The sequence below is a fragment of the Anser cygnoides genome, chromosome 5, assembly GCF_040182565.1.
Source record: "Anser cygnoides isolate HZ-2024a breed goose chromosome 5, Taihu_goose_T2T_genome, whole genome shotgun sequence".
In the NCBI taxonomy this organism is placed as follows: domain Eukaryota; kingdom Metazoa; phylum Chordata; class Aves; order Anseriformes; family Anatidae; genus Anser; species Anser cygnoides.
The window spans coordinates 44,656,405-44,671,303 of NC_089877.1; the positions used below are offsets into that span (position 1 = coordinate 44,656,405).

General features: G+C 50.0%; 1 protein-coding gene across 29 annotated transcripts in view; it reads left to right on the top strand.

Moving 5' to 3' along the window:
• Positions 1–14,899, top strand: part of NRXN3 (neurexin 3) — a 1,012,648-nt gene that overhangs the window by 640,647 nt on the left and 357,102 nt on the right. For 7 of the 29 annotated variants that reach the window (XM_048059927.2, XM_048059928.2, XM_048059925.2 and 4 more), the window contains exon 1: positions 4,555–4,949. The exons of the other annotated variants lie outside the window; for them this stretch is intronic. In XM_048059927.2, coding sequence (XP_047915884.1) covers positions 4,706–4,949 — 244 coding nt within the window. In that variant the 5' untranslated portion in view covers positions 4,555–4,705. Of the gene's footprint in view, positions 1–4,554; positions 4,950–14,899 lie in introns of those variants that run through there. 29 annotated transcript variants of the gene reach the window in all.

The following is a 14,899-nucleotide window of genomic DNA, read 5'->3' on the forward strand; positions in this document are numbered from 1 at the left end:
CCTTTGTGAGACAAAGGGGGAGATGGTGGGTGCTTGGACAGAAGAGATCCTTGTGATGGCTGAAGGAAACCAAACCTAGATATCCTTCATTTAGCACAAAGCACATTCATAGTTAATGATCTTGCAGAGGGTCCAGAATGTGAGAAGGATCTTATCTTCATTTTGAGGCAGCTTTAGGAGGAGGGAGGCTTGGTGGGGCCATGGAGACAGATGAGGTATCTCTGAGGCATACTCAGAGAAGACAGAAAGGAGATTAACAAGCTCAAGGCAGTTGCACTAGTCACTCCTTTGTAAAGTCACTACTGCCAATATCTGAACCTTTTCATTCTCTTAGGTTCACAGACTAGCAGATTTAAGCCAAGAAAGAACTGTTTGCTCATTAAGCTGTCCCAACATATGTTGGCTCATGCCTTTCCAAGCAAGTCTGTAAACTCTCTGGGAAAGGGACTCTGCTTCTGTAAGTTTACACAGCACTGAGTACACTGGATTGTCTTTTGTACATTAATCTAATGAACAGGGCCAATTCTATCATGTTATTGTCAGTTTGCGTTAGCAAATTCTGACGTTGCCTCTTTCTCTATCACAATTGATTAATGATTACCAAAATGTGATATATTGGTGCATTTATTGCCCCCATGCTTGTTCTTGCTTGTTTCCACTAACACAAGACTGTAGGCGTGAGACTTCAGAAAAAAGGCTGAACTTTGCAAGATTTCTGACCCTTAAACTGGACGGTTGGCAGAACTGAATTCATGTCCCTCATCTTCTGTCAGAGCTCCCCGTGGTTCCTATTGCTTTGGGCTAACTTACTGCTAGCCCAACCTAACTGCTTGTAATCAGCTTGCATTTCTCCTCTCACAAATCAGTATCAAGCATCTGATTGCCCTTCACTGATGTCAGTCCTACTGTCTCTGTTGAGTTTACTCACCCTGACATAAATGAGAGCAAATCTAGGCTCCAGAGCTTCTGTATTAGTTGCTGGGGGCAAACCACAATCCCTTGGGGCTGAGCTGGAAAGAGAATTACACCTGCCTGTGTCACTGGTAACACCGAGGCTTATGTCTCGGCTTTGGTAGGTAACTTAACTGGATGCTGAACGAAAGCACAGAAGCCCTGAGAACAGATTGCTCTTTTTTTTTTTTCAGAGATACAGAATAAAACTGAGAGCTAGAGGGACTGCAGCTGGTTGGGGATGCACAGAAAAGGTACTGCACAGCAGCAGCTGTGTCCGTGGTCTTCAGCCCTCTCCTGGCACACCTCTCCCCTCTCCCTCTGGATAAGCAGACGCTGATAATTCCTTGGTGCTGCTGGCTCTTACTGCCAGAGAGGCAGCTCTGACATGGGCAGTGGGGTGCTGGGGACTGCTTCAGAGCACTTCGTTCTGCCAGCAGTGCTGAGGAGCTACCAGTATCCCAGTCACTGCTGTCCTCAGCAGTATTTGAACTAGCTCACTAAAGACAAAGGTGTCTTGTACACCAGTCCTAAGCTCTATACAGCAGGCAGTCTTCTCTGGTTTATTTTATTTTATTTAAGCCTCTATTTTAGGATTGTAAGAGGAACCATCTCTCACCCTCCTTCCTGTTCTTGGGGGGGGCGGGGGGGGGGCAAGGCAAAGAATGGAACTATTCTGAATCTTGAGAGAAATAGTGCAAGTCAGGAAAAAGCTTCTGGGTCAAAGCCTGTCCTTGCTGACTTTACTCTCTTGACCTTATCATGTAGTGATGCACGGGCTAATGCTGTACCTAGTTAGCCTCTGATGGGTGGAGCCAGCGCTGCCATCTCTGTGGCAGTCACCCCGTACTGCTAAAAGCTAATGGAGATTCCCCTTTGGATCTGGTTTTAGAAAACTGTGTTTTTAGAGTAGAGCTTTTTCAGTTCTGAATGCAGCAAAATAATTAACAACAACGATTTAATGTGAAATAATGATCTATAGAGTTGTACTTGCTGACATGAGTAAGGTAGACTACACAGTTTTCCAGAGCTTGATGCCATCTTGGTCTCTTTCTAGGATTTTAAAAACCCAGAAACATTTGGTTTATTATTTCTCACCTCTCAGAACATGTTGGCCCTCTGCTCTTGTAGTAAAAGAAACATATATAAGAAATAAAACTACTTTTCTCATATCTGTAGGGAGCAAGGTTATCCTTGAAAGCACCCATCTCAGTTCTGAAGACACCAGCACACTTAGATTGTATCTTTACCCAGATGAACCTAATAGGAAAATAACAATGCCTCTTTTGAAGTAAATCCATCGGGAATAATGTTGTTCAAACTGTGCTTCTGCCTCTAAACTTCCCCTCGCCACCCAAGAGGGGAAATCGAGTTGAAGTCTGCCCTGTTCCTGCAGTGGTGCTGCTAAATAAATGAGTCACTTGTGAATTACAGGGCAGTAAATACATCCACCAGCACCTCATAAAGCAAGGCAGAGTGAAGTTCCAGTACTTTATGGTGTCACCAGAACCCTGTGATGTATTTATAGCCAGCTTCACAGTTTTTCCTTTTTATTTTTTTTTTATTAATATTATTTTTTTATGTTGTACAGATTGGCTCTCTTGGCCTTCCTCCTTTTTGCCTGAGGCAGTTTACCCAGTGGTTTGTAGCAAAGGAAGGCTGGTAGGCAGAGCTTGGACGGGAGGGCTCCCCAGCACAGGGACGACACACAGCAGCTCCCCGTTTCTCCCGTGCAGGGACTAGCGGGTGTTTTCTGGCTTAGGCCAGGGCAGCTGGAAGTGATGCCCATCTCCTTTGTACACCCCCTGCTCCTGAACTGGTACCCTGGTACGTGAGGAAGAGCTGGTGGCAGAGCGGGTGAAGGCGGTACCTCTGTGTGGGGAAGGGTGAGCGGAGAGCTGAGGGAAGGAGCAGTGACTTGTTTTGGAGCTTGGTAACTCCAAAGTAAGATGGGGATGTGGTCTGTCAGACCATTAAATGGGAATGGAGAGCCCAAGTGTGCTACTATAGGTCAGTCATCAAAGAATGTCCTCCTGTTTTTTGTCTTTGTCAAAAGGGGGACGTCAGCAGCATCCTGATGTGTCAGCAGCCTTTTGTGCCAGGTTATATCTCCCCTCCTCTCCTGGGTCGGAGTTTAATGGTAAAACCAGGAGCATGGGGAGGCTTCTTGTTGAAGACATGATGCTTCTGAGCATCCTGCCACATACAAGGCAGCAACTCATTTCCTCAGCAAAATTCTGGGTAGTCACAGGTCAGGTGAACAAGTGGCCACCAGAACATGCAACGTGCTCCCCGAGCATATGTGCTAACAGGACGTGCTAGTGAGAACGGAGAACCCGGTGCCCGTTCTGTTGGTTTCCGCTCTGAGCCTGTGTCCTGGTCTGCAGGAAGGCAAAGCAGTGCCTCAAGGGGTCAAATGGCTTCGTTCCTAAAAGATCTTAAAGACCACCCCGAATCTCGGGTGGCAGCTGTGGGACACGCTTCCACATCTCACTTTCCAGCTTGGGCACCGCAACCGCTGGGCAGACCCAGCAAAGCCCTGAAGTATTCCCGACCGACCACCACCGGGTTAGATCCCCTACACTGCCAGCCCCTGGGGAACCACCGGCAGGTGTACGGGAGGTGCAGCGGGGGGCCGCTGGGGGGCTCGGCCCGGTGCTGCCGGGGCACTTGGGGCAGGGCCGGGGGGCGCTGACAGGCCCAGGCCAGGGCCAGGGCCGGGGCCGGCCGCCCGCGCGCGGCCCCGGCGGGCAGATGCGGTGGGCGGAGCCGTGCCCATCCCCGCCCGGCCCCGCCTCCCCCCGGAGCCAGCCAGTCCCTCTGCGGAGAGCTGCCGCCGCCCCCATTGGCTCGCCGCGGCCGGTACATTTGCATACGGCTCGCCCATTGGCCGAGCCGCTCCCCCGGCTGCGCTTCACCTGCGCCGCCGAGTTGGCCGCACTTGGCGCGCCGGCCGCCGGCTGCCCGCCCCCGGCTCGGCTCGGCTCGGCTCGGCTCGGCTCGGCTCGGCGCCGCACAGCCCAGCCCAGCCCAGCCCCGCCGGCATCCCGGCCCGGTCCGAAGAGCTGGCGCTGCCCCCCCCGGCTGCACAGGGTTAACCGGCTTCAGCCCTCGGCCGCCCGGACCCGGAGGACGGAGGATAACAATCCCGAGCCGTGTGTGTGTGCGCGCCCGGCAGTTCTGCATTGCAACGCGTGTAGTGGAGAAGCACCAGAACCCCCCTGGAACCGGGATAAAAAAAAAAAAAAAAAATCCACCATTTACCTGGGGTCTCTGGCTTTTTTCTTCTTCTTCTTGTTCTTCTTTTTTTCCGCGCTCAGTAGCCCCTCCGAGCTCGGTGCGAGGCAGGGATCGCGGGCCGGGCCAAGTCCTCGAGCAGCCCGGGGTCCCGGGGGACGGTGCCGGGGGAGCGGAGCCCCCCGCTGCCATGTGCGGCTCTCCGCCGCTCCCCGGCAGGCTCGGACCGGCCGCGGGGCTCCTGCCGCTGTAGCTCCAGCCCCGGGAAGCGGCGCATCTTTCTCGTGGTGCGTGTGCGGTTCCCAACCTCCCCCCTCCCTCCCCTTCCCTCCCCGCACACGCTCTCTCGCCCAGCCACACGCCGTCTCTTTGCCTCCTGCACGCACGCCCGCCCGCCCCAGAGCCTCGGAAGCGACTGTCCTCTCCGCTAGCATGGGTCCCCTGGCATCATGAACCTCGGCCTCTCTCCCCGGCTGGAATCCAGACCGCCCGCCTGTAGGTGCCCCGTGCCTTGACCATGCACCTGAGAACAGACCCCAGCACCTGCCCGGGACGCCGCCCCGCCTGGACCCTGTGGATGTGCTCCCTCTTTTGGGGATGTATCGTCAGCTCTGTGTGGAGTTCCTCTAACGTGGCTTCTTCTGCCTCCTCTTCCTCGTCCGTATCCCAGGCTCAGTATGAGCATCACTTCCACGGCAGCAAGCACCACTCTGTGCCTATCTCTATCTACCGCTCCCCCGTCTCCCTGCGAGGAGGACACGGTGGGTGCCCGCTCGTTTCTTTCTAACCTTTCCGCGGAGCGGCGGCGGGGGAGCCGGGAGCGCCCCGCGCACGATGCCCGGGACTCCGGGGGATGGGGGGGCGCTCACCGACCCCTGCCCGCCGACCCTCCCCGGCCCCCCGAGCCGAGCCGGGTGCCGAGGTCGGGCCGCTTCCAGGGCCAGCTGTCCCGGCCGGGGGCTCCCAGCGGGCCGGGAGGGTGGGCGCCGGGGGCCGGGTCGGGTCCCTTTGGGCTGGCGGCAGCGGCGGGCGGAGGGGGCCGGGGGGTCCCGGCCGTAGTCACGGCGGCCGCGGGGCCTTGCCGGAGACCTGGGGAAGGCGCCCACCGCGATGCTCCTGCCCTGCCCTGCCCTGCCCTGCCCTGCCCTGCCCGCTCTCATCCTTCCCACTCGGGGCGCACGGAGGGACCCGCCGGTCTCCTTACCCCGGCTCCCCGCTGGGTGCCTGCCGGTGGCTTCCCCCAAAAGCCGGCGGTGGGAGATAAGGGGAGTGGGTTTCAGCCCCGGCAGCAAGGGGAATTGGGGTGTGAGGAATGCCAAGGACCCGCCAGCATCCTGCCTCTGAAATGCTGAGCAGCGCCCGGCAGCGGGACCAGCAGTGCCCGTGCCCGGCTCTGCCGAGCCTGCCTGCCCTGAGAGGAGTTCGCCTGGGCCCGGCCGACCTGGGGGCTTCCCCTCACCTCCCCCTTCCACTGTCCCCCTGTCCCGTGTCCCTGGCCTTCTGCCACCGTGGCCGGGCGAGGCAGGCAGGCCAGGGCCTGTGCCTTTCCCTGCAGGGCTGCGGGTCAGGGGCAGGTCCAGCCAGAGCGAGGATCCTGCAGCAGCCCTGCTCAGCCGCTTTGTAAGGCTAAGGCAAAGGCAGCGGGAGCGACAGACTGGAAAGGTGACTGAAGTCTGCCGTCACACCCAGCGCTGTGCTTCTCCTCCCTCACAGCTTGCTTCTCCCGGGGCTACTCCAGCTGGAGCTCCTCTGGGGCTGGGGCAGGCTGGTTCCTCACTTCAGCACAACTGGGACTGCCTCACAGTCCTTGAGCACTGCTGCAACCACCAGGGCTCCTGCTGCCGGTGATTAATAACCGAAATCTGAGTTTCACATGGGTGGTACTTAACAGATGGTCTTGCAGTCTGGCATGGCACTGGTTCCCTTCCCATGTGGGGCCTGAATGTGTTCTGCTCGCTCTTTGGGGTGGAGGTGAACTTAGGAGTGGAAGTGGGAAATTGTGAGGCTGACGGGATGCCATCACTTCTGTCGGAAGAAGTGGCTGCGCACCTCCGGCTCGACCCGCTTTGCCCAGCACCGCTTCAGTCCCAAGCCCTCGCCTCTGCGGCACGGTGCTGTTCTGCAGCGCCCCGGGCTGCCCCCTCCCACGCCGCCAGAGCACCTGCAACCTGCCCTGCAGCACTCCCTGCCACCCTATTCCCGCACCCTCCAGCAGCCCTGCCAAAGCACCTCCTGCTATCGCAGCCCTGCTCTGCTGGAGCTCGCTTGTGACCCGCAGCATCTGCCTCCTGGCTTTCTTCCTGAGCCCATTCCCTCGCCACTGTGCCTCGTCTCAGACCTGCAGTACCAAGCTCCTACAACCCTGCCCGTGTTCCTATAGCCTTAACTGGAGGGCCATCCCTTGCTGTGCCATTTGACCTCTTCATGCTGCTCTGCTGCTCATCCGAGGGCTTATCCGTGACACTCCTGGTTTCAGTGTCCCTGTAACCCCTGCGCAGCTCTGCCAGCACATCCTCCTAGCACCTACTGCAGCCATGTCATGCGGCATTTCAACCTACCGTCCCGGGGCTCTCCCCTCCCTTCTCTCCTTCCAACCTGTCTTCTCCCTCCCTTCTGACACCAGTTCTTCTTATTCTGACCCTGTTCAGGCATGCTTTTTTAGCTAACTGAGTGCTCCTGTGATGGAAGGGGATAGTGAAGTCTGGCTCATAGGTCACTTGTGAGGAAAGGAGAAAAGGATGTTCCAAAATGTGATAGTGGTTAGCCTTGACATAAAATGCAGGTGATAGTCTGCGGGAGAGCCCATAGTCTGTTTCCTGGTCAAGAAATGATAGTTCTTTTCTCCCTGATGACTTTTCCATCTGCCCTGAAAACCCAGCAAAGCCTCATTTAAGAGCCCTGTGCAAAAGCTGTTATCAACTTCAGTGAGAGACAGGCATTTTTTTCAGTATCCTCATTGCAGTAAGGAATCAAGGGAAATGGAGAGCTCTTGGAGCTCAGGCCAGCACATAAGCCAGCATGAGTTGTTTTTTTTTTCCTCTCCTACTCATGCCATGTAGCAAAACTGGCTTGGGCCCCCCCTCCTTTGGCCAAGAGTAAGGGGAAGAGTATGAGAGAGAGAGAGATGAAAAGGAGACCACAAAGACAGCTGGTCTTGTAAACACACACATGGTTTATTTTTGTGTTTTCTTTCTCTGTTGCATGACAGAGGCCCTTGGAATTTGTATCTGTGACAGTGCTGAGGACTCAGATCCCTAGGAGGTCGTACGCTCTCTGTGCTTGTTGGGATTTTGATTTTTTTCTGTGCTGGAGGGAAATAAAAAATTCCATCTGACTCCTGCCCTGCTCGGTGGCTACGTGCTCACCGACTTCAGAAGGAAGGGGTTCAGGACCCCGACCACCCTGCCGTGCTGCCTTCCAGTCCCTCAGTGCCGGCCGCCGGCGCTCAGTTTTGTATCTAACTGTGTTTTGCTTTCTTTCTGACGCATCCCAGTAGATTTCAATCTGTTTGAAGTAGTCTATTAGTATCTAGAACAGAGGAAAAGTAAACGTCTCCCAAGCGATGAACGCTTGTTTGGAGCCTGTGTTCAGCGCTCCTTTGAAATCGGTCAAAACCCTTCCTGTGGCTTAACGTCAGCAGGACCAGGTGCAGGTTGTGCAGTCCTCACAGTACTGGTGTAAGGAGAGTTAATCCTAAACACCAGGCTGGTGCTTGCCGGTAGTCAAGCTGCAACCTGCAGATGTACTGCTTTGCACAGCGCGTCGTCTCAAGGAGAAACTCTTTGTAACAGGCTTACCTCCCCGTCAGCAGGTGAGCAAACCCGCACCGGCAGGGGTGTTCTGCAAGGCAGAAGAAACCTTTTTTGCACATGAGGACCTCTCCAGACTGCCACAATCTTGCTCCCCAAACAGCAGGAAGGGAAAGGCACGATGCCTCTTTGTTTCACCGAGTGCTCTTGGGACAGAGGGATGATAAATGTCCAACCATGGAACAAAGTTGGGACTGTGTTTACTGAAAATCCGCGTGTGCAGAATCCTTCTTCACCCCCTTATTTAGCACCCTGCTGGGTCAGCTGCTTTACCAAGCCTGCAGCACTGGCTTCACAGCCCCTCTTTCCATGTCTTCGTCACCTCAGCTGCTAAATAATGCATGCCTGATCAGGTTAACAGATAAAATGAAGAGATTTGTGTATGTTTTGTCTTTGTGATGAATTAATTACTTTGGTTTTCTGGCTGTAATTTCCTGCCCCTCTTTAATGGGTGGGGGTACAGGGGTCCACAGAGGTGATGTGTGATGCATTGTGCAGGTTGCCCCAGCCCTCACAATGCTGCTGAGCAGGTGCAGCTGTGGGAGAAATGGGGATGTGGGGGAGCATTTCTCTTTTGGTTTTCACCTTGCAGGGGCTAGGCTCGTTCGGGCTGTTGGACAAGACACAGCAAAACGTGAAGGTTTGTCACAAGGACTGGCACCGAGCAGTCAGTCACCAGATCTTGCAGGTGTAACTGCCAGGTCTTCGTCAATTCTCGGAAGTCTTGTCGTTTATATGAAGCTTTTCTATCTCTCATGTCATTCTTAAAATTAGCACATGAGAACGAATGCTTGGACAAATCGGGCAGTGTTTCCATGAAATGGGCAAGTACTCTGCAAACCCGTGTCAAAGCTTGCCGCACACGGTGGCGAGCTGTGCCCCTGCGCCCTCTGTACAATACACACGCTCTGCTTCTTGTTGCTCCTCCAGTGTGACCTCTTCCTTGTCTGAAGTGTCTTTGTTATTCCGATCCAGCCTCTCTGTACAATAGAAAACTAATTCCCCGTCCCTGGCACTGCCCATTCCCCAGTACTGAGCTGGACCTTCGCTGTTCACCCAGGAGATTACTTTGAGAAATGGTTGGCGCTTTAACAAAAGGGAAGAAGTCTTCCTATACAGAACAGTCAGTGATCCAGTAAAATTAACTTCATTCAGAGCTTAAATTAGGGTTGCAGTTCAGTTCTGCAAAAGTGAAGAGCCAGAAGTCTGTCTACTTTCCGTGTCTAGTCTCTGTCAACAATGAAGCCTGTATTTTCTGCAGACTGGTGACTGTATGCTTGGATGTTCGGATTCCTTCCTCAGAGCCATTAACAATAACTAATATTTTTAAAGAAAGGTGAGGTCTCTTTAAATTGTCTGAAGCTGGTTATCCAGAAATTTAAGCACCTAGACTCACTAGTCCCTCTTAGTTTCGCTTAAGTGTCTCCAGCTGAGCTTCCCTTTTCCCCCTGTGCTGAGTTTCCATAGCTCTTCTGAGAAAATGCAGGATTTGGTAGTTGCACACAGGAAAATTCTGGTATACACAAAGGCTGCTTCCTCAAAATGAGGTTACTATTATTTTATGCATTATTAGCATAAAGCAGTTTCTACTAGGGTGCTTTGACTTCTCATTCTGCCATCCTATGGAGTGCTCACAATTCGCTGTTCACGATATGGAGCAGCTTGTGTTGATCTGTAAAATCAAAGCTTAAGTCTGTTCACCTGCTACTTGATCCGGTGAGATCTCAGTGATTTTATGAAATGTGGAACGAGAAGCCTAATGTTACCGTTGGACCCTGTCATACTGATTTAATGTATGTCTCTCTGTTCTTTGAAACATGTTCAGAACTGTGCTGCTGAAGGTACTGTTTCTTAAGAAATCTTTCAAAAAAAAACCCCTTCTGATAGATACTTTGTGTTTACTCAACATTTCGTAGCACATTTTGCAAAAGTGGGATTGTTAGTCCTGAGTCAGAATTAGATCAGGGCTTTTTTCCTCCCTGTATTTATTTTTTTTGCAAGTTAGCCTGGAAAGAGGCTCCTTCTTCACTTTATCATTTCTGCTTTTGGATAATATAGCCCTGACTTGTCAAGCAACTGCCACACTCTGCTGCAGAGGTGACTGCATTTCAAAGACAGATGAAGGATTCTGCTGTATGCTCTGTATAGACATTGAAGTTGTAAAGAATATTGGGATATGTGACTCAAGCTCCACAGTCAGAACACTGCAAAATGAGAATGGTACTTTTAATAGTATTCACACGCTTAGGGAAAAAAAAAAAAAAAGTGGAAGAAAATATTCTTAAAGATACCGGTTAGTTTTCCTCCCCCTCCCCTTCTTTTGCTGTAGCATGAAAACATATGCTTGAATAGTGCTATGATAGTCACCAGGATATTACATACTGTGCTCTTGGAAGCTTCTAATTCTTCACACAAGTCTTACTAGAAGCAGGAGGAAGCACCTGGGTAATCTCAGGTGGGAATACCCCAAAGGACATGATAGTCCCCACCTGGAGGTGGGGCACTTCCACAGTGTGTCCCTCAGAGGGTGGCTGCGTGAAGAACTGGAGTTTTTCAGTGCAAAGAGTGTGAGTTTTGTCTGGCAAGTAGGGTGGGTGATGGGTTTTTATTCCCTCCATTTCCATGTGCTGTGACCCAGGAGGACCCTGTCTAGTTGCTCAGGATGTCAGACCCGTGCTGGTAGGCAGATATTCTTTGGTTTTGCATTTCAGTTGTTCTGGAGGGCTTTGGTAACCGTGAAAGATCACTTGAACTAAAGAGAAAAAGGTGGTTTTCCTGTCTTCCGTGTAACCTCTACACACAAGACTACAGGCAGTTGACCAGTGGCTCAGGCTTACTGTGTGACCTTGCTGAAACACTGCCTTTTTCTCTGGCTTGTTTTCTTTGTCGTGAGACAAAGGCAAAACCATTTCTCTCCTAGGTGAGGTGAGCAGTCCTGGTGCACCTGTGTGCTTTGAGATCTCTGGCAGGGAGCCACAGAAATCCTGATATTCCCCTTGTGCTTTAGATGCACTGATGTCTGCTTGAAGGACAAGCAAGACATCTGCGTGTTCTGGAGGTAGATCCCAGCCACATCTTCCCCTTGGCTCAAAAGCCCGGACAGGCTGTAGTGCTGGTGCCACCGCCGGTGTTCCTGAAGAAATCAGCTGCCTGAGCCAGGGGCCAGCAATTCACCACGGCTCCCTCACCACTCACAAATTACTTCTTTGCACTCTCTTTGTATGTGTGTTGATTTTGCACATTAAAACATAACTACGTATACCCCTGAGTGACTTTCCCCCAAACTATGAATTTAAAGTACTTCCGACACTGTCTTTTAGAATTTGAATATAATTATATGCTTTGGGTGTAAATTGTGGTTTTTGCTACATAAGAAACTAATGGAAATGATCTGCCTGTTCCTGTAGTTTACAGATTATACGCTTTATATCTGGGGATGTATATTTAGGCTACTTTTCTGTATGGTATATTAAAATGAAAATGAAGTTGGTGTGAGCTATAGTGGTTGCTAAGCATGAATAGCAGGCTGATAAAGGACATTACTAAATTGATCCAGTGCTAAGGTTTATTTAACATCTACTTTTGCACCTTTCATCTGTTTGCATTCTTGATGATGGAGAAGAGGAGGATACGAAGTATTTCACAGACTATAGAGGGCCTTGTGTTGCAGAAGCTCAAGGGACAAGGTGAATGAATCAGGAAGACGTAAGATGCTGCTAAAAAAAGATCCTCCACTTATTCTGTAAATACCGCACAGTAAAGAATTGGGGAAGACTTTGTTTTCTGGAAAGTTCAGGAAAAGAGTACCATCAGGCTGACTTGCCTGCTTATCCTCAGGCCAGGGTCCATGTAACAACTGCAGAGGAAATCAGTCTCCGCTCTCTCCTTGGAAAATGTTTTTTTTGAATTTAGAATGGATTCAGCATATCTACATCAAGCAGATCAAATGATTGGAAGGGGAGAGGAGGAGAAGGGTGTTTTGTTTGTTTGTTTGTTTGTTTGTTTCCCTAACAGTTTGAGCTTTATCATCAATCTGGATGACATCCCCAGTTGGCTGGACCTGTTTGGCGAACCCATTGGTTCCCTGCTCACCTGCTGTACCGCCTAGTGAGTGTGTTCAGGACTCCCTGTTGTGGCTGGATCCTGCAGTTAGAGCAGCCTTCTGCTCCCACCCCATCTGGTTTGCTTAATGACCCCAGCCAGTGGAGACCTTACAGAGACCATGTGTCTGGAAATGTTTCCATCTATCTGGGTTTGCTGTTTCAGCTACCAGATGTTTCAGTGCAAACGTGTACTCCACCATTGGAGAAGGCTTCCAACCACACTATGAGGGCAAAGCAGCTGATTATAAATATTTTCTGAACAGTGTTGTGAAGGCACTTTCATTCCCAAGATTACTGGAACTGCCCTGAGCTCACAGTTATATAGACACATTTTCTGACTTACAAGTGCTTTGGATCTTTTGATACCTGGTGAGGTAAAAATGGAAACAGTAGGTGTTTTCTTATTGATTTACTTACCTAATGGTAGCCAATCTTACACTTTTCTCACATTTGGATTATTCTGCTGATAATTATGATGTCCTAGGCTTTCACAGAAGAGTTTGTGGACTCTTCATTTCCACTGAGTACAGTGCTAAGGAATGCAGGGGGCCTGGACAGGACCTAGAGAAATCTGAAGTTTATGTGGCCAATATCTAGTCATCTGCCTCCTTATCTCTCTGTAGGACTGCAGAGTAACCTGCTGCTCCCCCAGTGTCATCTTTTCTGTGCAGTTAGGTAACGAATGCCAAAGATATTCCAAGTTTCCCTGATGTTTCTCCCTTGTCTGCAGTCCAACATATTTCTATCAGTGTAAGTTTGCGAGATACTGATGGCTTTGAATGCCTTTTCACTTTTTATTATCTCACCGCAGAGTCTGCTCTCCTTCCTGTGCCCTCATGCATTCAGAGGCAGTTCATTAGAGGCAAGGAAAAGGCAAAGAAATTAATTTTCCTTGAGAAACATATTCAGCACCTTATAAGGGCTTGAAAAAGAGAAACAGAGCATAAAATTCGTACTATTTTCTTTTAAATTTTTTTTTTCTGATGTTCATGGATGATCACAGAGAAAAATGTCTGTGCCCTGCAAGCATTCCTTTACCTGGTGATTTGCTTTTCTGACACTAGGTACTGCGAGCAAGTCAGGCTTGCAGGAGCCTGGAACACAGTAAGGTAATGGGGGTGCCCATCCTCCAGAATGGATGTTCATTGGCTTAGGAAGAAAAGGATATGTCATATAAGTAAGATCCAGGTGGCAAATTCTGCTCAGATGAGTGCCAATAGTGTGTATGTATAAGCTTATTTAATTTCAGACAATTGTTATTCCAGACAGGTTGTTTTCTACTTAACAAGCCATAGACTCAGGCTACTTTTCCTGGTCATTCATTAGGAAAATATACGCTGGCAAAATGAGCCGCCTCCCCTACTGAACTGATTAATACTCAATAGCTGATTTACAGAAATGGTGAATCATGAGCCCTTTGGGAATCCTTGTTGAGCACTTCTGCCACTGATGTCAGTGAAGCCAAATTTCACTTTGCAATGGGAAACGCTGAAGAGGTTTCTCCTGGGCAGCAGCAGTAGGGAGAACTGGGGACAGAAAACCCCAGATGTTTTCCCTAGCTCTTACAGTACACTGGAGGGATATTTTCAAACTTTGTCACTGCTGCTTGGTCCTTTGAATTTCGGGAACATCACAGTGTTATGGCCCTGTCTTTGCATGAAGTTCTGGCAGCTCATCCTAGTGGTGACCTGAGAAGGACAGGTAACTTTCCATGCAGCCAGGTCTACAAAGAAATATTAATCCTCATCCCAGGAATATGTTGTCTGAAAAATGGGAAGTACCTGCACTGCGTGGTTAAATGCAGTGTTTTGTTTCAGTTACTTCTTTCTGAGAACAACTGATTCTCAGCATTTAGTGAGTGTTACATTTACTGCTGCAAGGAGCGCTATGGACATGCATTTCCCTTCACTGGTTCCAGAACGTTGGGGAATTTTTGGAGACACCCACAGAGCTGTCCACATCACCCTTTACTTTCAGTGTACCCTATTCACTCTATTTCTTCTGTCACTGGTTAGGTCTTGTCTACAACTGTTCAATCAGTTCATTTTAACAAAAATTGTGAACTAAATTATCTGGGTGATTTCAGCTAGCAAGGGAGAGAACGGGAAGGGAGAGAAGAGGAGGAAGATGGAAATTAAGATGAAGCGTAAATCAGTCAAGGGTACAATTCCCATTCTTTCTTTCTCTTTAATCAGAAGTAAAGGAGGTAAGGATTATCAGAAGATAATCCTTGATAAGATAATTAAAGATCCAAGTAGTTCTCAACAGAAGACATGGACCATTTGAAGCTGGAGGAAAAACAGACTAAGTAAAGAAAAAGGAAATGGAAGGGGAGTCTCAGAGCTCAGCAGCATGGTTGTCCTGTTGGTCTGAGCTGAGGATGTTCAAGGTGCTCTGCAGAAGGCTCTCAGGTCTGTAGCTTGCCCGCCAGAGCCCTGTGCTGCTGATGTTTGGTATAATGTCATCTTTTAGTCACTTTTTTTTTTTCTTTTTACCTTGGACCTGAATTTGACAGTGTTCCATTAGTTTTTACAAATCCAGCTTATTATGATGATTGAAACACCTACTTAGCTTAATTCTTATTTTTTACCATTGCCTGTGTTCTTATAAGTCTTATTGCCAATATCTAGAATGAGGCATTAATACATTTGGTTTATTACCTACTTTTCTAAAGAGTCAAGTCACTTTCTAAAGAAGTGTTTTCTGTGGAGAGAAAAGGGGCGGCTTCCGCTATTGCTTGGCACGGGAAGAGCCATGAAATGCTTCCTCTGTGTTGCTGAGCGGGTCGCTGGGACAAGC